Source organism: Suncus etruscus, chromosome 16 (genome assembly GCF_024139225.1).
Source record: "Suncus etruscus isolate mSunEtr1 chromosome 16, mSunEtr1.pri.cur, whole genome shotgun sequence".
Taxonomy (NCBI): Eukaryota; Metazoa; Chordata; class Mammalia; order Eulipotyphla; family Soricidae; genus Suncus; species Suncus etruscus.
This window is the reverse complement of record NC_064863.1, coordinates 43,900,694-43,927,168: the sequence shown is the minus strand read 5'-3', so window position 1 is coordinate 43,927,168 and position 26,475 is coordinate 43,900,694. Positions and strand designations below refer to the sequence as shown.

Here is a 26,475-nt window from a genome sequence, read left to right as displayed (position 1 = left end):
CGCGTATAGCCAGGAGTAACCCCTGAGCGTTACTGGGTGTGGTCCCAAAACAAAAAACCAAAAACCAAAACAAAGAGTAACATTAAAATCAAATGATGTATTAAAAAATACAAGAAAAAAATAGACAAAGATTTTAAAATCTGGTTAGAACCATTCAACTGACCAAACCACTACAGAACCATAATCTCCAGTTCTCAAAAGTACTGAAATAGAGGCAAAATCTCTTGATATTATTATGACAATAAAAGTGAATCTCGGGGCCGGAGAGGTAGCATGGAGGTAAGGCCTTTCATGCAGAAGGTCGGTGGTTCAAATCCCAGCATCCTATATGGTCCCCCGAGCCTGCCAGGAGCAATTTCTGAGCGTGGAGCCAGGAGTAACCCCTGAGAGCTGCTGGGTGTGACCCAAAGACCAAAAACCAAAAACCAAAAAAAAAAAAAAAAAGTGAATTTCACAGTTCTATATGAGAGTGTCTCTTAAGTCTGGGTAAAGCCTATTGATGAAGCTAGACCATTCTGCCTAAGTGGTGAGCCCTCATAAATGGCAGTCTTGATCTGAGAATATACTAGTAACAAAATCAATTTTACCATCAGCTAATGGACATGGTAATTCTTTAACACCATCAAGTTCTTGGAAACAGCAAGTTTGAGAGCAAAAAATTGTTTAAGGACCTTGATGCACTTTTGAGAAAGAAAATTCTTTTTTTTTTTTTTTTTTTTTTTTGGTTTTTGGGCCACACCCTGTGACGCTCAGGGGTTACTCCTGGCTATGCGCTCAGAAGTTGCTCCTGGCTTCTTGGGGGACCATATGGGACGCCGAGGGATCGAACCGCGGTCCGTCCTAGGCTAGCGCAGGCAAGGCAGGCACCTTACCTCCAGCGCCACCGCCCGGCCCGAGAAAGAAAATTCTTAAGGAAGACATTCTAAATGACACTGAACCTAATTATACGCAAGTGCATACACACACACACACACACACACACACACACACACACACACACACACACACACACACACACACACGGTGTTCAAGATTTGGCTGTGGGGCCGGCGCGGTGGCGCTAGAGGTAAGGTGTCTGCCTTGCCAGCGCTAGCCTAGGACAGACCGCGGTTCAATCCCCCCGGCATCCCAAGCCAGGAGCGACTTCTGAGTGCATAGCCAGGAGAAACCGGTGAGTGTTACCAGGTGTGGCTCAAAAACCAAAAGAAAAGAAAAAAAGATTTGGCTGCAAATTTTCAAAGTAGCTTCTAAAAAAAGTTACAACCTCTCTTCTTAGGAAAGTGATTAAATCACATGCCCTTGCAGTAATCTATAAATACTCTGACAACAGAGCCTCTAGTAAGAATTGAGCAGCATGGAGTTCAAGGGTATTTTCTGAGGAAAAAAAAACCACCAGAATGTTTGTTATTTCATTATTCCCAGATGCAAGATTCATTGATCTGACGGTCTAATAAATCAGGGCATCTAAAATGATGGCTAACAATTCTGCACAGAAGTTGGTATCAGAGCTTTTAAGAAAAGATGAGTCTTAAAAAATATGAATTGATTTGGTCCATACAAGAAAGGGAAGCCTTTCTGGATAGAGGGACAAAGATAAGCAAAGAATAAAAATAGAGAAAACGTTATGTGCAGGATTATATTTAATAGCATTAACCACTTTGCAACAAAGGAACAAGAACACAAGAAGCAGGAAATATAAACTAAATGAGAATGATATATAGAAAAGGGCTCTGTGAGACTATAAAATGCTTTGTATATGCTAGTTATCTCATTGTAGCTACATCACTTTTCTTTACAATCCAAAGTGCTGAGTAAGGCTCCAGTCTCTAAATCCCTGATTCTCAACTTTACCACACATAAAAATCAACTAGGGAGCTTTTCTGACATCCATTACAGAGTACATGCCAAGCTTTTCATATTAGATTTTCAACAGCAATTTTTAAAACTCCAATATATATATATATTTTCAATATATATTCAAAATATATATTTTTTCAAACTCCTATATATTTTTTTAATATATATTAATGCTGAGGACAACAAGGCAATGCCCAAAAGAATTATCAATATCTTGCTCTGTTCTAAAAAGGCCTCAAGTAGCTGAAAAAAATATTTAACTCTAATTCTGGGCTGGAGCATAGTACCTAAGGTGGCCAACCCATGTGCTGGTTTCCAATAAAGTCCCCCAAGCTGGTTTCCTATAAAGTCCCCCCAAAAGTGATTCTTTTTTTTTGTTTTTGTTGTTGTGTCACACACAGCAGCGCTCAGGGGTTCTCCTGGCTTTATCCTCAGAAATCGTTCCTTTATTTGGGTGTTGGGCCAAATATAAAGCAAGAGATCAAACCAGGTCTGCAATAAAAAGAGCGCTTACTAAATCTTCTGCTAAAGTATTAATAAATTTCCTGGAGATACAATAATTTTCATAAATATACTCACTACTGAGCTTTCTTTTTCTTTTTCCTTCTCTTCCATTTTATTTTTTATTTTTCCTTCCTATTTTATTTTTATTTTTCTCAATAACTTTGCTTTCACTTATCTTTATGATCAGTTATGTCAACTATATGATGCATTTTCTTTAAATAAAAAAAAGGGTGCTCTTCCAGATGCAGGTTGGGGATGGAATCTGAAGATGAAACCTGCAACTTGGTGAAGGGAAGGTGACAATAAGGCTAGTTTTCAGTTCTATTAAAATTTAAAACAAGTCAGGGGCCGGTGAAGTGGCTCTAGAGGTAAGGGTGCGGTTTGATCCCCCAGCGTCCCATATGGTCCCCCCAAGCCAGGGGCAATTTCTGAGCGCTTAGCCAGGAGTAACCCCTGAGCAAACGGGTGTAGCCCATAAAACAAACAAAAAAAAAAATTATAACAAGTCTATGGTGTTCCATGGTTTGCTTACAAAACATTTAAAACAAAATGATTTCAGAAAATACCACTTACAATAAATTAACAAAATACCACATTATTTACAATAATCGCAAGCACTGTAATCTAATTATTCTACCTTATGTTTTAGGCAAGTGTGTGATACATGTGCATGTATATATGTAAAAACAACAAATACACGACACGTAAAAACATCTTTAACTGCAGTTTAAATCTTATTTTCTTGTATTCTTGTTTGGGCTTTTTTGGGTCACACCCTGTGACTCTCAGGGATTACTCCTGGCTCAAAAATCGCCCCTGGCTTGGGGACCATATGGGATGCTGGGGATCGAATCAAGGCTCGTCCTGGGTCAGCCGTGTGCAAGGCAAACACCCTTGTCACTGTGCTACGGCTCCGGCCCTAAATTTTCAAAATCACAAGATAAACTGAAAATATCCTGTCAAAGTTTCTACTATTTATATTACCTAAGATTAATCATTAAAGTCAAGGGTCTGATACTTTCTGTGTCTCAAAAGATTTTTGTGAGAGAAAGGAGGAACAATGTAGTGAACAATGAGCTACATCATTTTCAGGTAAAAATATATTCCGAGGAAATAATCTATTGAATGGAAGCAGAACTATCTTCAATTAAAACCTGTAAATAAAATAATTGGGGGCTGGAGCGGTGGCGCAAGAGGTAAGGCGTCTGCCTTGCCCGCACTAGCCTAGGACAGACTGCGTTTGGATCCCCCGGGGAACTGTATGGTCCCCCCCACCCCCCGCCCCAAGCCAGGAGCAATTTCTGAGCACATGTCACCAGGTGTGGCCCAATAATCAAAAAAAAAAAAAATTGATATTAAATAAATTTAAGGTATAAAATAGTTGCAAAAAATTTACCTAGATTAAAACTATATGAAAGAAAAACTTGAGTATTCCATGCCATTACATGTGAAACCCTGCACAGAAATTAAAAGGCAGGGAAAACAAGGAACGCTAGTCCTGTGTTTGTATTTCATCTCCTCCTTCCAAGCAGTGTTCAAAGAACCTAGGAACTTCACCTGGTGATAGCTGGGCCAGCAATATAGGCCTCAAAGTTCAGTTATTAGAAGCAGCAAAGATGCCAGGACCATCCCATTAGTGCACAAGAGACCACTAAATTCAAGGACCAATCCCAGGCTTCAGCATCAATGCACTGTATCCCCTTGAGCCGCCTTCCCAGTTTCTTGTCTTTTAAATAGCTATAAATGTTTGCTTGTTGACCACACCCCATGAAACTTTTAATAGACTATTCATGAAGTCCCTAGGTGATGAATATATGATGAATATGAATATATGATGAATAAAGTGTAGCCTACAGGTCCTAAACACTGGCTTAAGAGGCTACATTTTATTCATCATATAGTGAAAAGCACCTAGGGACATTTTGAGTAGAGTCTATTAAAAGAATAATTAAGGACCTGAAAGTGGCAAAGATAAGGCTTATTGTCTTGAACACAGTCCCCACCTATATTTGATTCTGGTATCCCATATGGTCCCCAGCCCAGCCAGGAGTGATTCTGAGTGTGGAGCCAGGAGTAAGTCCTGAGTACGTAGGGTATGGCAAAAAGTAATTTTTTTTTTTTTGGTTTTTGGGTCACACCCGGCAGTGCTCAGGTGTTACTCCTGGCTGTCTGCTCAGAAATAGCTCCTGGCAGGCACGGGGGACCATATGGGACACCGGGATTCGAACCAACCACCTTTGGTCCTGGATCCGCTGCTTGCAAGGCAAATGCTGCTGTGCTATCTCTCTGGACCCAAGTAATTCTTTTTAGGGAACAATTAATCAGGAATGAGACTCAGCATATATTGAATATATGAAGTCAAATTTAATGCCTAAAATCCCCTTCAACCACCTCCCTCACTCCATTCCCACCCCTACCCCAGTAAACCTGCAGTAAGGAAAGAGCAAATGTCAAAAACATCAATTGCCAAAGTTTCATGCAACTGATATAAAATCCCTCAATTCTATATGGGGAATGGGGATGGGACCTTAATTTAGGGGCTAAAAGTATGATCATCTAATCAAAAGGCATTACTTTAGTGCTAAGACAAAACAAACACCGATGATCTAAACATCAGGGAATATCCAATGTTTAGAAATAACCTTACCTTAGATCAGGCGATTCGGCCCTCCCATATCGGTCCTGCCACTTCCCAACGCTTGAACTGGCTTTTCTGGAGGCAGTACTTGTCTGAGACTGAGAAGAGCTGCTGTTTCTGGTGAGATAAATTTTCTATGTTTTTTCATAGATGTTGTTGTCTCACACCCCCCTTTCTGTCTTTTTATTCCCCCTTGGACATGCTTTTTTCTACAGAATTTTGGTTTGTTCCTATATATTTATTTTCTCCAAGTCACATAAAATGATCTTTATAAGGATTAAGACTGCTAGTATATTTGAAGAGATGTGTCATCAACATTTTTATTAACTCTAAAATAATTATAATCATATTTTGATGTGGTGTGATGTCAGAATGCAGAAATGTGAAAAGAACCAAAAGCTTATTAAGGCTCTATTATCAAATAAGTTTCTGTGGTTCTGTAATAGTAAATAACCTTTACTTCTGCAATTTCACAAAATTTATTTAAAAATTGTACTTTCTATAGTCCTCAGTAGTATTAGTGTAATCAGTTAAAAATAACATTGATGTGCTTTATTAAATTCTACAATATTTATTTCATAAAAATTATATTTCAAAATAATCTTTCAAAGTTAAATCTAAAGAAAGTTAATTTTTCTCCCTGGTGACATATCCATGAAAATCTCTGCTACTTACATTCTCAACAATTCTTTAAAGAACTAATAAAATGCTCTTTCAATGCAATAGGAAAAAGATAACATTTGTGTATTTATTTATACATATATATGTAAAAGAAATCAGATAAAAAGTAAATAGGCATTAGTACAAAAAAAATCTCAGTATATCTTTGATTAGATATGCCTCAGAAATTATGTCTAATGCTTTATAGGAGAAAAACAATTACTAAGTCAAATAAGCATAAAAAAAGTACTAAAACTGCAAAAACAAAGAATATATTCATTATGCTTCAAATAATATCCTTTTAAAGGAAGCTATTTTAAAACAGTTTATGACTTAAAGCCTCAATTAAACCAATGAATATATGCTGAAATTGCTTGGGAGCAGGTTCCAATTGTGGAAGTTGCCACATGTATATTTTTAAATTAATCAGGGAATCATGTTTCTTTTACTTCCAGTTTGACATTACAGGGTTACGGTTTGACTTCCCTTTTCCTGGGCCATGTCATGTCTTCCTTTTTCCACAATTTGAAAGATTATTTTATCAGTAGTATAGCTCATTATACCCTTAAGTATCAGCTATTCAGTTTCTATGTCTTCATTGATTAAAACAAAAACCAAACAAAGTTCAACACAGAATCTTTTCCAAGTCCCCAGTTTTCCTTCTACTAACAGCAGCATATAAAACATCAATTTTACCTATCTTGCAAAACTTTTAGCCCTCTAATCCTATATTTCCAGCTACTGCTTATTAGAGTGACTCCTCTAATCTAATCTCATTTACCCACTCCAAATGACTAGTACTATCCAAGATGACCTGCTTTAGAACGCTGCTAAAAAGTATCCCCCTTCACACTTCTTGAATCATTAATTTTTATCCTTTTTAATTCACTCATTCACATTAATGTAATTTGTTTGACAAAAATATTGTAAGTTAAAAAAAAATTTAATACGGGCCCGGAGAGATAGCATAGCGGTGTTTGCCTTGCAAGCAGCCGATCCAGGACCAAAGGTGGTATGTTCGATCCAGGTGTCCCATATGGTCCCCCGTGCCTGCCAGGAGCTATATCTGAGCAGACAGCCAGGAGTAACCCCTGAGCACCGCTGGGTGTGGCCCAAAAACCAAAAAAAAAAAAAAAAATTAATACAATTTGATTTTGGAAAAAACTCCTCCAATCCCTCATTCCCTCTAAATATTATACAATATTCCTACAGCTTCTGGCCCATTTCTCCACCCCTCCCACAAAGAGGGGAAAAATGCTTTCCAAAAATCCAGGATTGGAGAGAGATAACAGTTAAGTTGTTTGCCACGTTAAGTGGCCAACTTTGATTCAATCTTCACCATACTACATATGGTCCTAAAGCACTGGTAGGAGTGACCTCTGTGCACAGAGCCAGGACTAAGTCCTGAGAAGAGGAAGATGCAATCCAAAACCCAAAACGTTCTCATACCTCTCCTTTTGTTGTCTTTTATCTCATTCCAGTCAATGGTTCAGCAGTAGAGCACTTACTTGCCTTGCATATTTGTAAGATCGTGAATGAGTTCGAACATGACCTTACACCACAGAAAAATCATCCTGGCCAGGATGTCCATGACCTTCATTCTAAAACCCACTGGTCATCTTGATCCTCATCTTCTTTTTCTTTTTTGTTTTGGGGCCATACTCAGAAATACTCAGAGATTACTCCTAGTTCTGCACTTAGTAATCACCATATGTGATACTGGGAATCAAACCAAGGTCAGCTGCCAAGTGCTATGCAAACGCTCTACCCACTACTATCACTTCATTCCCTGCTCTCATTTGATGTCCATCATTCATTGCTAGAACACCTCCTTTACCTTTACTTGTTTTGTGTGTGTGTGTGTTCTTTTACTTTTGTGTGTGTGCGTGTGTGTATGTGTGTGTGTGTGTGTGTGTGTGTCACACCCAGCAGTCTTCAGGGCCTACTTATGGCTCTGTGCTAAGACATCACTCCTGGTGACAAACACCTCCTTTTCAAGACATGTACTGATTTTATAATATAAATATCTAGCTATTCTTTTATTGTCTTTATTTTAACAAGTTCATCTATATTTTCCTGACCTACAAGGTAGGAGCGCCCTAAAGATTTTGTCTTCCTAATACTTCCCTAACTATACTTATCTCTTTAAAATGGAAGTCATTTTGTAACTTCATTTAAATACTATTAAATTCTAATCTTACCCAAACTTACATCTCCAATCTAGATTTTTCCCCATCTATTTCACATTCATTTAACTACTACTTACATACATTAATTTAAAAAAAAAAATCACTCCTGTCAGCTATAAAAGACCTTTGGCATTTAATACATACCTAGTATTTAACGAGTTTTCACCATATGTCATTTTAGTCCAAGTCACTATTTTCTGTTCCTGACAATTTTTTACCACCTTACTGGATTTCCCACTGCTGCCTAAGACTCTCTAAAGTTTAACTTAATAAAATTAAACAGAGGGCCCGGAGAGATAGCACAGTGGCGCTTGCCTTGCAAGCAGCCGATCCAGGACCAAAGGTGGTTGGTTCGGATCCCGGTGTCCCACATGGTCCCCCATGCCTGCCAGGAGCTATTTCTGAGCAGACAGCCAGGAGTAACCCCTGAGCACTGCCGGGTGTGGCCCAAAAACCAAAAAAAAAAGAAAAAATAAAATAAAATAAAAAAATAAAATTAAACAGAGACTTTAAAAACCTAATGCAGATATTTTCATATCTCTATTCAAAACTAATGGTGACTTTTCATTTATTTCATTTACAGTAATGACACCAGGTCCTTTATAATAATCTAAACTTTTAAAATCAAAAGTTGAAAGAAAACAAGTATAGGAAAACTTATCTTTTTTAAAAATTTAATTAGTCATAATAAAAGCAAAGAGTATTCACTATGTATGAACCAGAACTATTCTAAACAACTACATAATCAATTTAATAAACACAACTACCCAATGAAGAAAGTACTTCTAGATACAGATCAGAAAAAGAAAGAGTAAAAGATAAGAAAATGCCCAAGAACTTAAGAGCTAATAAAGCTGCATAGCCAGAATTTAAGCCCAAATAGTCTGGTTCTAAAATTTAAGTTCTTAACATCACAGAATATGAAAAACTCAATGAATGAAAGCTGACAAAATTAAAAACTGAAAATACAACATTTTATAAGAAACAGGGGCCAGAGCAGTGGCCTTGCCCATGCTAGTCTAGGACAGTTCGATCCCCCAGAGGCCCATATGGTCCCCGAAGCCAGGAGCGATTTCTGAGTGCATAGCCAGGAGTAACCCCTGAGCATCACTAGGTGTGGCTCCAAAAAACAAACAAACAAAAAAAGAGAAACAAAATTCTGTAGCTATCAAGACTTCTTAGACAAATATTTTGAGATTATATTAACATAATCATATTTGGAACCAGTGAGATAGCACATGTTGTAAAGCACTTGCATATGGTTGACCCATCAGATCTCTGAAATCTCAAAAGGTCCCGGGAACACTGTCAGGGGTCTCTCCTGATGACAAAGTCAGGGTTAGCCCTTGAACACTGCTAGGTATGACCCCAATCCCACCCCACTGCTCTCAAAAAGTTCAAATGTAGAAAAGTTTTTAATAATCAATTGTTACGATTTAAAAAAAATTTAAAATCCTACAAACTTAGGCAGGAGAGATAGCTCAAAAGGCTAGGCATTTCTTTGCATGTAGGAGGCCTATGTTTGATTCCTTGCACTGCTTAACCTTCTCCTCTACCCTACCACTGCCAGAAGAGATCCCTGTGCAGATCTGAAAGCAGCCTCTGAGAACACAAAATATAGCTTCAAATGCAACACCCCTCTCAAAAAGAACTACAGACTGAAAGTTTTAAGAAAACTTTATATTAGAGCTAAACTAATTCTCACCTAAGGTCTCTTCTCCTGCACATGTTTTAGAAAATATAATTTAATATAGACATTCAAAGTTATAGAATAAAGGGGCCAGAGAGATAGCATGGATATAAGGCGTTTGCCTTCCATGCAGAAGGACGGTGGTTCGAATCCCAGCACCCCATATGGTCCCCCGAGCCTGCCCTGAGCGATTTCTGAGCGTAGAGTCAGGAATGACCCCTGAGCACTGCCGAGTGTGACCCAAAAACAACAACAACAACAAAAAGTTATAGAATAAAAAAATTTAAAGCTATATATATAAACAAGTAATACAAGAGGTAATAATATAGCTAAGATCTAGTAGAAACGGGTTATAACTGACTTGATTCAGGACCACAGAAATAACTCGAAGATATCTTGATTTAGACAAAGATTAAACTACTAACATCAAATATTCCTAGTACTGGGCCGGGCGGTGGCGCTGGAGGTAAGGTGCCTGCCTTGCCTGCGCTAGCCTAGGACGGACTGCGGTTCGATCCCCCGGTGTCCCATATGGTTCCCCAAGAAGCCAGGAGCAACTTCTGAGCGCATAGCCAGGAGTAACCCCTGAGCGGCACAGGGTGTGGCCCAAAAACCAAAAAAAAAAAAAAAAAAAAATATTCCTAGTACTAACCTACATTGACCATCTTCTGGGGAATAGGCTCATCACTTTCCTTGTATACATTAAAAGGGCATTTATCTCTTGCAATTAGTATCATGTGGAATTCAAAGTTACAAATAAATAAAAAGAGAAAAGGAAAAATGTTCGACTGGAAAGATTTCCAAGACTAAGATTCTACAACATCTTTTTCTAAAATTAGAAAAACATCTTTTAAGGCAGCAGACCTAGACTTAAATCCAGTAAACCCTTAAGTCAATAATAAAAGTAAGAAACAAAGTGATGATACAAATAAAGCACTTGTATAGCCAACCCAAGATCATTCCCTAGCACCAGGTATGGTCCTCTGAGAACCACCAGGAGTGACCTCTGAACAGAGCGAGGAATAAGGACTAAACACATGTGAGTGAGCTACCTTCACCACACTCCTCCTCCTCCTCACACAGTTTTTAAAAGAAAAAAATAATAATAATGAAAAAAAGCACAGAAAGTAAGACCATCGTTACCATCTCTCCTGAATATGAGCACTGTCTCTTAATATATATTAACTATATGTCATGCTTTATTTCTTAGTGTTTTTAAAGAGAGCTTAGGAGAACTTAACATAAAAGATGCATTTTATATTGCATCAAAATAGAATGTTTCTGCATTTAGGAGGTAGTTTTATTTGTTTATTTTTTTCCTGGTAGAACATCTAGTGCTTTTATTGCCTTTTTTTTTTTTAAGTTCGGGTTACACCCAATGCTAGGGGTTCTACACTCAGGAATTATTTCTGGTGGTGTTTTGGGGACCATATGGGATGCAGGGATTGAAACGAGGGTGGGCATGTACAAGGCAAGCTCCTTATCCACTGGACTATCTCTCGAGCCCCCATCCAGTGCTTTACTGCCTCTTAAAGCACTAATGTGATGTGAAATGCCAGCGTTTTCAATAAGATTAACTGTCTCACTTACCTGCTAGGTGGAAGCCCAGTCTTGAACAAAGAAGGAGGAGAAGTAAACTCAGTTTTTGTAGATGGAAGTGCTGCTTCCTTCTCTGAATTTCCAGTTCTTCCCTGCTGTACCTTAAAAGAGTCATTAGAACTTGTTTAGTAGAAAACTCAAAACATGTTACAATGAAGATGGTAAAGTATTCAATGTTAAAATAAATTTAATTTGTAAGTAAGATTGTTTCATTGCTGAATATTTTAATAAAACTAACCTATTTTAAAACAATCTGCTAAATGGACAAAAAATGGAATATGGGATTAAATGGTTCATATACCATCATAATTAAACTACTATAAAAGGTTCACAAAATGTTACTTTAAGTCCAATAAATCATAATTCTTTTGGACTTTCATAAATTCCCTCAGATGACTAGATGGTCCAAGATACTAAGTTAGGACCGATATTTCTAAGCTGAAGAGAAGCTTCAAAGAATTCTGCCCTTTCAGAAGTAGCATACTCATCTAAAAAAGTAGTCAGGGGCCATTTTAATCAGGCTGATTATTTTCTATTCACAATATGGCATGCTATAATACCAAGCACTGGCTCTTTTACTTCATACCATGTATTTCCTGTTTTGCTACCATTACCAATAGAATCAGTATTTTACTTATTATTAATATACCCAATGTTTAATGTCAGTCCTCTCTTAACAGCTCTTCTCTCTATTTCAAACCTGGTATCTACTTCATAATTTTCCCAGATTTGTCAGTTCTTTCTTTCTTTCTATTCCCACCAAGTAGTCTTGACTATAGCCTAAGTACACTCTTTCAAATGAGCTACCTTTTTTTACACTCTTGCTTTTATACTCACCTTGTTATCTTAAAATTTGTCAAATTATGGAGTTGGAGAGCTAGTACAGAGGATTGAATACATTTCTTACATATGGCCAATCCAACCCCTGGTACTGAAATGATTTCCCCAAAGTTCAACAGGAATGATTCCTGAGCACAAAACTAGGAGTAAGCCTTGAGCACAGTCAAGTGTGACCAAAAACAAACAAACAAAGAACCACAAACAAAAAAGGCAGAACAATAAATCAACTATCCTGGAGTTGTCCTATATACTTTAGTAGTATCCCGTATAATTTATGCCCTATTATACTGTCCCTACCTTTGAGTTTTATCATCACTTTCTTTCCCCATGATGCAAAGGAATCTCCTGTGGCCAGAGGACACCTTGATTCCGGTATATGTGGAACCATCGACTTAATTCCAGCAACCAACTATCTTTAAATAATTATGTGTGAAGAGGAAGAGGAAACCTTAATGTATTAAAAACACTATTAGTGATGAGCCCAATCTCTAATAGATAGCTTCATATATTTAGGATTAAACACGTTTTTTTAAAAAATGAGCCCACTGCTTTAAAGAAAAAAAACATTAAAAATGCACTAATCCTAACTGAGTTATGACGATAAGCATTAAAATGAGAAGAGATAAATCAGAGATGAAATTGACAGATAAAATTAACAAAATTGAAGGACATACACATGATTCATTTATCAAACATTTAACAACTATCACTTACCAAAATGAAAACTTGTGAGAAGTACAAGAAAATTTCAGTTTGTGGGAAAGACAGATACATGATCAAACATAATAATAAATGCTGATGGAAAGAAGCTACTGTTAAGATAAAAAGAATACTAAGGGAAAACCAAGTCTTCTTTCTAGGTTTGTAAAGAGGAGCCAGTGCTGGTACCACGGTGTGAACTGTTCCTGTAAACTGATTATCTACACATAACTTCTTATACATAAGCCTTACATAACTATGGCCTCCCTATCTGCCCTTGCTTTCCTTTGTGCCTTGCCAATTTACCTACTGTATGCTAATCACAATGAACTTTTAGCTTGTTCTTTTTAAATATATAAATTCATTCTTCATCATAGAGCTTTTACATTAGATGTTCCTTCCATGTAGAATAGTCTCTTCCAGATGCACTTTTGGACATAATTTCAAGTTTTGTTCAAATGTCTTCTTGGAGTTGCACAACATGGCATTTCCCTAATAATCTCTATTACTGTACTACATTTCTCTGAAGGCATTTATTTTCTTTTATGTCTACTGTCTTTGCCACTATAAAAGAATCTCTTAGTAGTATTGGAGTCAGAGAGAACTCAAGCAGTTGAATGAATGCTCTGCATATTCACGAGGCCAGTATTGGTTCCTAGAACACCTCCTGGCATTCCCAAGACAGGTAAACAAACAAAACGTTAGACTATCCCAAGTACTTTTTCCCAAGTACTCAAAAACACTTCTTTTTTTTTTTTTTTTCTTTTTTTTGGGGGGGGGGGTTTTGGGCCACACCCGTTTGACGCTCAGGGGTTACTCCTGGCTATGTGCTCAGAAATCGCCCCTGGCTTGGGGGGACCATATGGGACGCCGGGGGATCGAACCTCGGTCCGTTCCTTGGCTAGCGCTTGTAAGGCAGACACCTTACCTCTAGCGCCACCTTCCCGGCCCCTCAAAAACACTTCTTGGCATGCAATGTACATTTGTTATTTGACTGACTTTGAGACTCAGCTAGCAGGTCACTATGCAAAATCAAACTTACCTTTCTATAGGCTGACTCGTATTTTTGAAATGATTAATACCTGCCTATCTCACTGTCATACACTATATCTAAAACGAGAAAATGCTAATATCTGTAATTCCTATCTTTATACTTGTCTAGGAGAGTTATATACCAACTAAAAGTTAAGAAAAAAAGGGGGGCCAAAGAGATAGCATGGAGGTAAGGCGTTTGCCTTTCATGCAGGAGGTCATCGGTTCGAATCCCGGCGTCCCATATGGTCCCCTGTGCCTGCCAGGAGCAATTTCTGAGCCTGGAGCCAGATATAACCCCTGAGCACTGCTGGGTGTGACCCAAAAACCACACAAAAAAAAAAAATTAGAGGAAGAAGGAAGGTCAAAAAACAGTTAAAGGGGGCAAAAGCTACATGCCCAGTATATAAAAATAATTCTTTACAATGATTAATAAAATGTGGCTGAGGGCCTGGAGATAGACAGCGGCGTTTGCCTTGCAAGCAGCTGATCCAGGACCTAAGGTGGTTGGTTCGAATCCCGGTGTGTGTCCGGTGTGTGTCCGTCCGTCTGTCCTCATCTCTCCCCCCGCACCCCCCTCCCCGGGCCTGCCAGGAGCTATTTCTGAGCAGACAGCCAGGAGTAACCCCTGAGCACCGCTGGGTGTGGCCCAAAAACCAAAAAAAAAAGAAAAAAAAGTGGCTGAGGAAAACTGACAACACAGGTGGTGGGAATGTGCACTGGTAAAAGGTGGTATACATTGTATGACTGAATCTCAATCATGAACATGCTGTTAAAATAATTATTTTTAAAATGTGGCTAATACTGACCCAAAAATAAATGAAATACAAATAAAACTTAAGCTTTAAAAAAAATGAATGACAGGGATAGTGCCCTAAGTAGGTAGGGCAGTTGCCTTGTATGCTGTTGACTGGGTTTGATCCCAGCACCCCACATGCCAGAGCATGCCGGGTATGGCTGAAAAACAAAGTTGAAGAAATGGAAGAGAAACTTTTATAAAATAATGGGTAACTATTCATAGAGGGAGATGTACAAAATGGTTATCAGAAGGAAAGACTACATTTTTAAACATGTCAAAATGGAGTATGTATTTTAATTTATTATTTTCTAAATTCTTGGAAGTCATCCCATTAATAATACTCTGAAAATTCTCACCATTTAAATACTTCAACTCAACTTGCATTATCAAGGTTTGTCTTCATATGTTGTATTCAGTAATATACAGGCTCAAAATTAACAAACAGAACATAAAACTTTTCCTACACAATATTATTAATTTAAAAAAATGACTTTTAAGGAACCAGAGATAGCATTATGGGATAGGGCAAGGGCACTTGCTCCGCACACAACAGATAGAGATTTGATCCCTGGAAACCTGTACGGTTCTGAGTTCTTTAGAAATTACTTCTGATCACAGGGCCAGGAATAAACCCTGAACACTGCTATTGTGGCAGCAAACCAAAAAATAAAAATAAAACAAATAAAAATTACTTTTAAGACACCATGCAAAAAAAAAAAGAAAAAAGACACCATGCAATTGAATTTCTAAAGCAATTCCATGTCAGATTTTACATATCTAAAGGAAACTTGACTAAAGTCTATAATCCTGAGAAACTAATTATTTACCCAAATTATAGTACTACTGAACCTTGTCCAACTTCCTATATATAGTAAGTACTACTGTACCTTGTCCAACTTCCTTCAATCAACATTCATTATTTATAAAAACTTATTACCAAAAAAGGGAAAAAACAAATTTGTTTCTAAAGACTTATTTTGTTAAGATTGTGACCCTGGGCCCGGAGAGATAGCGCAGTGGCGATTGCCTTGCAAGCAGCCGATCCAGGACCAAAGGTGGTTGGTTCGAATCCCGGTGTCCCATATGGTCCCCGTGCCTGCCAGGAACTATTTCTGAGCAGATAGCCAGGAGTAACCCCTGAGCACTGCCGGGTGTGGCCCAAAAACAAAACAAACAAAAAAAAAAAGATTGTGACCCTAATAATTTGTTATTCAACTTTAAAAATGGTATTAAAGGGGATGGAGAGATAGCACAGCCATAGGGCGTTTGCCTTGCAAGAAGCTGACCCAGGGCCAACTGTGGTTAGAATCCCAGCATCCCATATGGTCCCCAGTGCCTGCCAGGAGCTTTCTGAGCATAGAGCCAGGAGTAACCCCTGAGCACTGCCGGGTATGACCCAAAAACAAAACAAACAAAAAAAATGATATTAAAAAAAAGTCACTCAAGGAAACATTTATTTACCACAATACACGAAGGTGAAAAAAACAAAAATTAGAAAGACACCTAAGTTATCACAACTTTATTTCAACCCATAAGGCCAACAACAAAAAAAAGAAAAAAATAGAATTTTAGAACTATGAAAGCCGGAACAATTTTATTATAGAAGACCAAAGTAGGGCCCCAAGAGATAGCACAGCGGCGTTTGCCTTGCAAGCAGCCGATTCAGGACCAAAGGTGGTTGGTTCGAATCCCGGTGTCCCATATGGTCCCCCGTGCCTGCCAGGAGCTATTTCTGAGCAGACAGCCAGGAGTAACCCCTGAGCACCGCTGGGTGTGGCCCAAAAACCAAAAACCAAAAAAAAAAAAAAAAAAAAAAAAGAAGAAGACCAAAGTAAATTTGAATCCTAACTAAACAATGAGAAAGCAAAAACATACTGATTTTCATGACAGAACCCCCAACAAATTCAGATGAACCAACATCATTAGCTCCCAGAAGAACACTAAAATCATTCCTAACCTATTTTGGGGCAAAGAAAAGGCTCAGGGTGGCCAAGTACCTGCTTTGAGATTCCTAGCCAGCACATACTGCCATGGATCCCAGCACTGCTGTAAGTGAATAATATTAAGCAATACACCTGGAAGAGCCAACCAGACCACACAAGGGGGTCTTTGGGAGCGAGGGGAGTGCACATGTGTATCCTAAAGTGAAAAAGCCACCTATGCAGCAAACTAGAATGTCTCCAGCTAACAACCAGTTTCTACACAAAGAAAGAAAAAGGCATACAACCAGAAAACTATCCTATCACTACAATGATAGTTACAAATAGCAAGTGCTAGTCACATGCACAGAGCTTCCAATCAGTCTCAGTAGCACAACTCATTGAAAAGGATCAACATTGAGAAAAGACAAAAGTAACAAACTTAAAAAAGTAGCAGACAGGCCCGCTTGGTAGGACATTTGCCTTGTATGCGGCTAACTTATGATGGACCACCTATGATGGTCCCCCAAGCCAGGTGCAATTTCCGAGAGCACAGCCAGGAGTAAACCCTGAGCATTATGGGTGTGGCCCAAAAACCAAAAAAAAAAAAAAAAAGAAAAGAAAGAAGAAAAAGCATAAAGAAAACAGGCTATGTAGGAACAATGGTGGGAAAGCTCATATATAGAGAGGAAAAACATCTACACATATATGCACACAAGGTGCAGAGAGGTAGCTAAAATAAATGAGAAAAATGTGTTTGGTTTTGGACCACACCCAGCAATGCTCAGGAGCACTATTAGCTCTGAATTCAGAATTAATCATGATGGGGCTCGGGGGACCATATGGAATACCAGGGATCAAAAAGAACAAGCACCCTACCTGCTGTACTCTTTCTGGCCCCCTTTTAAGTTAAATCTTAAAGTGATGTGTTTGTCTTTAGGAATTAATAAAAATTTAGAGTAAGAAATATATTACGGGCCCGGCGTTTGCCTTGCAAGCAGCCGATCCAGGACCAAAGGTGGTTGGTTCGAATCCCAGCGTCCCATATGGTCCCCCGTGCCTGCCAGGAGCTATTTCTGAGCAGACAGCCAGGAGTAACCCCTGAGCAATGCCGGGTGTGGCCAAAAACAAAAACAAAAACAAAAACAAAAAAAAATCACAATGATACATGCTTATATCACTTGTATCACAGAGCACATGCTTGGTACATATGAAACCCTTTCCTAAATTTGATATCTGACAATGTTCCTCAAAAAAAGTCTTTGCATTTAGATAAAAATAAAATTTAGATTATGATTCTTGGGCCAGAGATAGCACAGCAGTAGGGCATTTGCCTTGCACACGGCCAACACAGGATGGACCCTGCTTCAATTCCCGGCATCCCATATGGTTCCCTGAGCCTGCCCTGAGCGATTTCTGAGAGCAGAACTAGGAGTAACCCTGAGGGCCACCAGGTATGACCCGAAAACAAAACGAAAATAAATTATGATTCTTAATCCTTTCTCTGTTCATTGCCCAGTTCAGGCCATTGACAATTATATTCCTAGTGCACTGGAACAATTCCTATCTAGTATCTGGTTTTTAATCTGACCTTTACATGCGATTTATTCTATGAGATCTTTCACATAGTTTCCTACTGCCCACAAATGTCTACAGACTAATTTAAAATGAAGCCCTTTCATGGCTCCGTACCATTTCTGGACTTCTGCTCTCAGTATCTGCCATCTCTCCCAACTTCTGTATGCTATCTGGTTTGGATCATATTGTTCACTGTCAAAATATATTCCCCACATACCTACTAATAAAACCTACACATCTTCTCCATGTTCAGCTTCCATTCAGATCCCTTTGAGACTGAAATTTCAGATAGCCCAGCAACATTTGTCACAATATGCTGCATGAGTTATTTCAATATGAGCTCCTGTCTCAATAGTTTCTCAAAGGAAACTGAAGACTTTTCTTTCTGCTCATTCTGATCAATTCTAGTGATTCTAATACAAATAATGGACATATAAAAAAGGCGTGACCTTTCTCTTTCCAACCACAAGACACTATACACTGCACCCTGTTACTAGTAAGTCATTCTCCGGCAATTAAGAGGGAAATAAACAGACAATACCTTAGATACCTATTCTTAACTGCTAGAATTTCTTAAATTAAAAGTTGCCACCATCCCCTTTCTTTTTTTTCCCAAAAACTCCTTCGATGCAATAAGGTTGATACTTAACTAATTCTCATATTCCATTCAGTTAAAAGATATTTCCTTGCCCAAGTCAATTCCTCAATCTAGAATACTTTTTATACTCTCATATCTGGAAACTAATATATGCTTCCCTAATATTGCTTGCATTCTATTAAAAAAAAAAAAAGAAAAATAATGGGTCAGAGCAATAGTACAGTGGGGTAGGGAGTTTGCCTTGACCCAGGTTCAATCCCTGGAATTACATATGGTCCTCCAAGCACCACCAGTTCCCCAGTATGACCACAGAGCAAGAAAGAAAAAGCAAAAACAAATAAAAATTTGATCTACAGACTGAGCTTATATGGAGGTGGGGGTTTTGGAAGTCCTTGGAGCACTAATGGAGGGAAGCAGTCTCCCTGGTGATATGTGTGGTACTGCAATGATGTATGCATGAAAAGTATGATTTAAAGTGTTGTAGGGGCTGGAGCGGAGGCACAGCCGTAGGGCGTTTGCCTTGCAAGCAGCTGACCTAGGACAGACCTCAGTTTGATCACTCAGCGTCCCATATGGTCCCCCAAGCCAGGAGAGATTTCTGACACCAAAGACAGGAGTAATTGGTTGTGGCCCCAAAACAAACAACCAAAAAAAAACCCACAAAAACAAATAAGAGTGTTGTAAATTAGTGGTAGGGTGTTTGCCTTGCACGTGGCCAACCTGGGACAGACCTGGGTTTGATTCCCAACATCCCATATGGTCCCCTGAGCCTGCCAGGAGCAATTTCTGAGTGCAGAGCCAGGAGTAACCCGAATGTCGCCAGCTGTGACCCAAAAACACCACACATACACATACACTCAGTGTTGTAAACCCTAGTAACACAATAATGATAAAATTTTTTAATAATTATAGAAACTGTATATAACATTCTATATAATTTTACATAATGACTCATTTCAAATTAATTCTTGAATTTCTTTAGCAAATAAAAGTATTTTTAAAATATGCCTTTTTGCATTTACTATCTCTCAAATTCCTGTTCTCATCTGCATTACCAATTAGATGCTTGTAACATTTTTTGTAATCTCCATTTACATGATACATGGTAAAAGACAACTTAATTGCTCCTTAAAGTAGGAATAAGAACTAACATCTGCAGAAATGTGAGTGAACTAACAAAAATTTAAGGTGGCAGTAACTTTTCAAAACTTATTGTGACCTGCAGTTTTAAAATAGCAACTTATGGAATTGGAGCAAAGGTGCAGTTGTAGGGTGTTTGCCTTGCAAGCAGCTGACCCAGAACAGACCGTGGTTCAACTCCCCCAACATCCTGTATGGCCCCCACAAGCCAGGAGCGATTTGAGGGCAGAACCAGGAATAACCCCAGAGCATCATCGAGCATGGCCCAAAAATTTAAAAAAGGGGGGGAGGGGTAGAAAGATGGCTCTAGAGGTAAGGTGTCCGACTTGCAAGCACTTGCATAGGACGGACAGCGGTTCGATCCCCGGCGTCCCATATGGTCCCCCCAAGCTAGGGGCAATTTCTGAGTGCATAGCCAGGAGTAACCCCTGAGCGTCAAACGGGTGTGGCCCAAAAACCAAACAAAAAAAAAAGAAAAGGAACTGCTTAGAGTCAGAGTGATAGTGTGATAGTAGAGAGGGTAGGGCATTTGACTTATATGTGCCCAAGCAGGGTTCGATTCCCACATCCCAGTCTCCCAGCACCACCAGGAGTGATTCCAACAGTACAGCTAAGACTAAGCCCATAGTATTGCTGGATGTGGCTCAAAACCAAAACAACAACAAAATACCAACCCTAGTCATTAGTTCCACATTTCAAACATTATCAATATAATAGATCCTAAAGACCATGCAAAAATGTGAGCTATACACACTGAGATAGCCAAGGAACCAGAAAGAAAGCTCAATGGGCTTAAGTATGTGCTTTGAATGCAGGAAGCCCAGGTTTCAATCCCCATTACCATAAGGTCCCCCACCATCAAAGGAAGTAACCCCTCAGCACCAATAGATGGGAGTCCTCCCCAAGCACCAACAGATGTGACCCCAAAACAAACAAAAATACATATCCTATTCCCAAATCTGTATTTCTACAAGACAGGCAATATTTAATCAAATTATCCAGATAAGAAAAGTTAACAAGACTATGAGTATCAAACTGAAATCCTTACTCACTCAGAACCAAAAATGAAAATATGAACTCTTTTCATTAACCAAAAAAAATTTCAAAACAACTTTTCAGTAGGTAGTATGTAGATCAACAAGGTCATTCATAATGGCCATCTTCAATGGAAACCAGTCTATAATTTTCTTTTTATTCTTTAATTTCAGAAGTCTACTATAAAAAGACAAAAGCAGGGCACTTTCTCATTTCTATTCAAAAATATTAAAAGACACCACTAAAACTAATTCATTTTTCAGACAATTTTTCTAGTCTTTATAATCATATAGATATATTCAATGCCTTAAAAGGTATATAATTAATATCACCAAAATCCAATCCTAGTGATCATTTAATAGGAAACATAGCCCTTTCAAAATATTTACAGCAAAACAAGAACCAAATACTTACCTAAAGTAGGATGTAAATTAAAATTAAATTCTCTAGAGAGAACTGTGTCCAGCAGAGCAGCTACATCTGCAGATATAGCATATGCATTGCATAAGGTAGAATTTGTTGGAAAGGGCTGTAGTCCTAAGAAAGGCATAGAAATGTTCCTGCCCACAAAAGAGTTTACTACCCAGTCTAAAAGTTATTCCCAATCTTCATCCAGGTGGCATTCAGTAAAAGAAACAAGAATCAAGATAAAGGAAAAATACACAACCAGGTTTAGAGAAAACTTTGTGTTGTTGTGTTCTGCAGAAGTATTAAGATATATTATTTTGAATTGTATGTGATTGAGATGGAGTTATCAGAAGTCAAACTCCATACCCACATGGTAGAATCAGCCCAGTCTCTTATATGTACTCTTTTAAATTTAAATGTTAAAAATCCACAATTTAAGAGACTCAAAGAATGGCCAAACTATGAGATATACAACATTCTATGTCATTCAGATGTTCAGAATGCCATCTTCCTTCCGATTTAAAAGAAAAAGACTAAGAAAAAGCCTCCAATTCTGATTAAGATTATATTATGATCTATAATGACAGCTCAACCTGTTGGAATAAACTTTTATATCCAACAAACAATAGACTATGACTCAAAATAAAATCGACAAAGACAAGAGCAAGAACTTTACTTTTCATTTGTTAGTATAATAGGGTACAAATTCACATGCTTGCAAAAGTGAAGATAAAACAACAATCAGCAAATTTGTAAGTCACCAGGAAGCTGAAGGTTTGGAAAAAAGGAAGCTATTTCCACTTTAATCTTGTCCCTTGAGTAGTGGTATGGGAGCAGACTCGAGAACAAAAAATGAGAGCAACCAAGGATAATTTACTAAAATTCACCTTAAAAAGATTGAATCTGCCATCTTGGATCTCTGCACCTGGTGTAACTTCCATAGTACAGTCTTCGGCCTAAGTTAAATAACATATTCCCCATTAAGATACCATGTAATTTTTAATGAATAGGCCATATAAAGACAAACTAGCTGTGACTATTAAGTGACTTGAATCTAAATATCAGATAATCATTAACATAAAACTCTGAAAAGAAAAAAACATGGCAATAAAAAGAATTCTAAACAATCATATATCATTTATCCACTTTTATAGGGGTAAAATTATTTATTTGGGGAGTAAAAGTGGGACAGTAGAACAGGCAGGGGTATTTTGAGATATTTACTAATTACCGTAATTTTATTTGTAGTTGAGGTAACTGGTATAACTTCAAGCCCCATTCGTATCCTCTTTTGTTTTTCACAGTAAGCTTTCCAGGTATCTTCGTTAAACCCATAATTAAAATAATCAGAAAGATCAGCACCTAAAAAGAAGATACCATTTCTTAGTATACAAATACGTCAATCCTACTTTTATGCAGCAAAAAAAAATAAATGAGCTATTGAAATATAAACAATAAGTTCTAACAAGCTGAACACCTCTTTGAATTTTACCAATTCCCTAATTATCATCCTAATACTATAGGACAGTAACTATTTTTAATGAAAATTACTTCCTTATAAAGGTATAATAATAAAGTAACATGCCATGCAAGTTAAAAATAATGCTCTCACTACAATTAGTTATATAGGTCATTATTACTACTTATTTTTCTTAAGACAATTATAATGAATTTTTAAAATATTTATTGTTGATAGTGAAAATTATTTTTCTAATGACTGTATAATAAACATCTTTTAAAAATCCACAATACAGAGTTAAGTTAAAGGGCTGGAACAAATGCATTGAATATAGATGTCTCAGGTATAATCCTGAGTGCACGTGGTTCCCAAGTAATGCTAAGAGTAGACCTCAAACACTATAAATTGTGAGCCAAAAAAATCCACTTCTCTTCTGCGGGGGAAACAGCTCAAATATTAGAGCACATGCCTAGAGCACTCAGTGGAATTGAGCCCTAATTGCTGGCACCACAGAATGATTATCCTACTCCCCCCAGCCCACTGTCTCCCCCCAACCCCTGTTAGTAACACCAAGTGAAGACTTGGAAGACTGAGCATCACACACTCTGAGGGTCTCACAATCTCAAGGGTCATGGGATGTATAGAAGGGGTATCTATGAAGAGAAAATTATTAATCATCTTACCAGGTTTACGCCATGGTTTATCTTCAAAAGAATCCAAATCTACTTCCAAGAGTGGAACTCCATTAATGTTTCCAGGTGCATCAAGATCTACCCCTTTGACTTTTGTTCCTATTTACAAATACAAAATAAAGAAGAAACAGTAACAAGATATGAGGGAAAAACAGAAAACATATCTCTTAACTACTGCTAGCTTTAAGTATAGCAAAGCCTTTAATGACAGCTTCAGATCCAGGAACGCTATATAAAAGCATACTTGGGACCAGAGAGATAGTACAATGAGTAAGGCAACTTGCCTTACATATAGAGGACCTGGGTTTGATCTCTGGTATCCCATATGGTTCGCCTAACGCGCCCCCCCCCCCCAATGATTCTGGGATACAGAGCCAGGATTAACCTCTGAGCACCACCAGGTGTGGCCCAAAAACAAAAAAAAAAAAAAAAGAAGAAGAAGAGTAAGCATACTATAAATAAAGTAAGCTTAATCAGGGCCAGAGAGATAACACAGCAGTAGGGTGTTTTGCCTTGCACACAGCCAATTAAGGACAGACTGATTCTCAGCATCCCATAAGGTCCCCAGAGCCTGCCAGGAGCAATTTCTGAGCGCAAAGCAAAGCCATGAGTAACTGGGCCAGGTGTGACCTGAAAACCAAACCAAAACAAAACAAAAAGAACAAAGCTATTAACTTCAAAAGAAGCTGTTAACTTTTACATTTTTAATCACCTCTTTTGTTTGTTTTTGTTGTTTTGTTTTTGAAGCTCTGAGATTATTCCTGGCTATGCACTCACAAATTGTTCCTGGCTTTCACAGGGGACCAATTGGGACAACAGGGGTTCGAACTGAGGTTCCTGGGTCAGTCAGTGCAAGGCAAACGCCCTACCGCTGCGCTATCACTCCGGCCCCTTAAACCACCTCTTTTGTTTACTGTGAACTAAAATAATTTTTCAGTGTTGTAAAGCAAACAAACTACAGTAACAAAATAAGAAGCTGTGACCTTCGAATTCTACAATATGTATTCTCTATCTAGTCCTTCAAAGAGAAAGTCTAACCCTCCTTAAAACACTAGTCAAAAACCATTCTCTTCAAACTGAGCTGAAGTGTTTGATCTGCTGTTACAGCTACTACCATCTATGCTCTATTCAGATATTGTGATTACTTTCACACTGAATCAGGAACAAATAAAAATTTTACCTGTAGTTCCATAAACTCTTCCTCCTGTCTTGATATTAAGATTAACTGGTGCTGTTCCGTAACTCCTAAGAACAACAAAGATCATCCTAATAATCTTGAAATACACAACATAGTAATATATTCAATGTATAGAAGTAACACATACATATTAGACTGACACTAATACATTTTTAAAAAACTGATGAGCAAAAAAGTTGATGGATGGGGACTTCCAAGTAGTATTCAGGGAGCCTAAGGGCCCCTTCCCAGCCACTACTGTGGTCAGCAGCAACTCAATGCTGTGAATTATCTGGGTTACCCAATGGTGCTCAAAGACATCAGAGTCAAATGAGGAATGCGCAGGGAACCACATGGTGCTGAGTATTGAACCAGGGTCAGTGACTAGCAAGGCAAATGACAACCCACTGTGCTATCTCCCTGACCCCTAGAGAAATATCTTTAGTTAATTTTAAGTCTGTCATACATTTAACAAAGATTAAGAAAATTATTTGGGGGCCAGAGTGATAGCATGGAGGTAAGGCGTTTGCCTTTCATGCAGGAGGTCATCAGTTCAAATCCTGGAGTCCCATATGGTCCCCCGTGCCTGCCAGGAGCAATTTCTGAACCTGGAGCCAGGAATAACCCCTGAGCACTGCCAGGTGTGACCCAAAAACCACCAAAAAAAAAAATTATTTGGGGATCAGAGAAAGAGTATGGAAGGCCTCCAAGCAGCATGTAAGCTCCTAAGTACCACTGCAATGAACCTGAACCGATACATCCCTGGCACTCAAATTATGTCACCTGCCAGATGGGATAAGAATCACTTGCTATGAGTCCTGCAGTCCCTGAACATTGCTAGGTAAGCCCATCTCTAAAAAAAAATTATTTTTTGGGCCAGAGCCCAAAAAACACACAGCACAACAGTAGGGCGTTTGCCTTGCACACAGCTGACCCAGGACGAACGATAGCTCGAATCCTAGGATCCCGGTATCCCATATGGTTCCCAGAGCCTGCCAGGAGCAATTTCTGAGCGCAGAGCCAGGAGTAAGCCCTGTGCCGCCGGGTGTGACCCAAAAACAAAAACCAAAAAAAAAAAATTTTTATATGGTTTTGGTCTAAAGATAGTGTATTATTGGTTGGGGCATATGCTGAACTCCCATCTCCAGGATACCTGACACCCAGGACAACTGAGCCACAATACATCATGAAGTCATTACCCAGGACCCAGACCTCAAGCCAGGACAATCCTGGTGGTCCCAGTACCTCATGACACAAGCAGCACTATATCCACATGCCATAGCACTGACCAAACAGCCAAGAATCAACAAGAGGCCTCTCCCACCAAAATTCTTTCCAGGGTTCTAACTTTGAACACTATATGGGAGCCCCTGCCCCTAAATAAATTTTTTAAAAGTTGACTGTGTTCCTACTTAAAAATATACCAGCCACTCCAGGGCTGGTGTGGTAGTGTAGTGGATAGTGCATTTATTTGCCTTGCCATGTAGCAGACCCAGTTTTAATCACTGGTACCTCATATAGCCCTGAGTCCACCAGAAATGATCCTTCAACACATAGTCAGAAATAAACTGTGGGCACAGCTAGATATGGCCTGCACCCCCCTAAAGAAACATCCAACCATCAAAGTCCTACCATAACTTTCTAAGAAATTAACTGAAAAAGACAAAGTAAAATATATACACCTTGTCCTCACATAATCTGCTACTAGTTAATTCAACAATCAGCAGTCATGCAAGAATGAATTTCTCAATGACCTCTTTTTGGCTCTTAACTATATATGATACTGTTGGTAAATCATCTTTCAAATACATGGAATACTTTAGTGCATAAAATAAATTCATGAAACTAAAAATATCAGCCTACACTGAAAACAGAGCATATGGTGGTAGCAAGTGGTTAATGAAGGAGAAACAGGGAACAGGTTTCTAGAACTTTCCATATCCCAATTTGGGTAGGAAAATC

At 38.5% G+C, this 26,475-nt stretch overlaps 1 protein-coding gene across 11 annotated transcripts in view; it reads right to left on the bottom strand.

Moving 5' to 3' along the window:
- The window catches only part of FIP1L1 (factor interacting with PAPOLA and CPSF1), a 77,923-nt gene that overhangs the window by 33,555 nt on the left and 17,893 nt on the right, over nt 1–26,475 (bottom strand). For 6 of the 11 annotated variants that reach the window (XM_049790143.1, XM_049790142.1, XM_049790132.1 and 3 more), the window contains 6 exons: nt 24,517–24,581; nt 23,328–23,435; nt 22,417–22,547; nt 22,073–22,141; nt 11,129–11,238; nt 5,009–5,116 (listed from right to left, as the gene is read on the bottom strand). In XM_049790143.1, coding sequence (XP_049646100.1) covers nt 5,009–5,116; nt 11,129–11,238; nt 22,073–22,141; nt 22,417–22,547; nt 23,328–23,435; nt 24,517–24,581 — 591 coding nt within the window. The remainder of the gene's footprint in view (nt 1–5,008; nt 5,117–11,128; nt 11,239–22,072; nt 22,142–22,416; nt 22,548–23,327; nt 23,436–24,516; nt 24,582–26,475) is intronic. The other 5 variants (XM_049790141.1, XM_049790138.1, XM_049790136.1 and 2 more) reach the window with 1 other exon arrangement.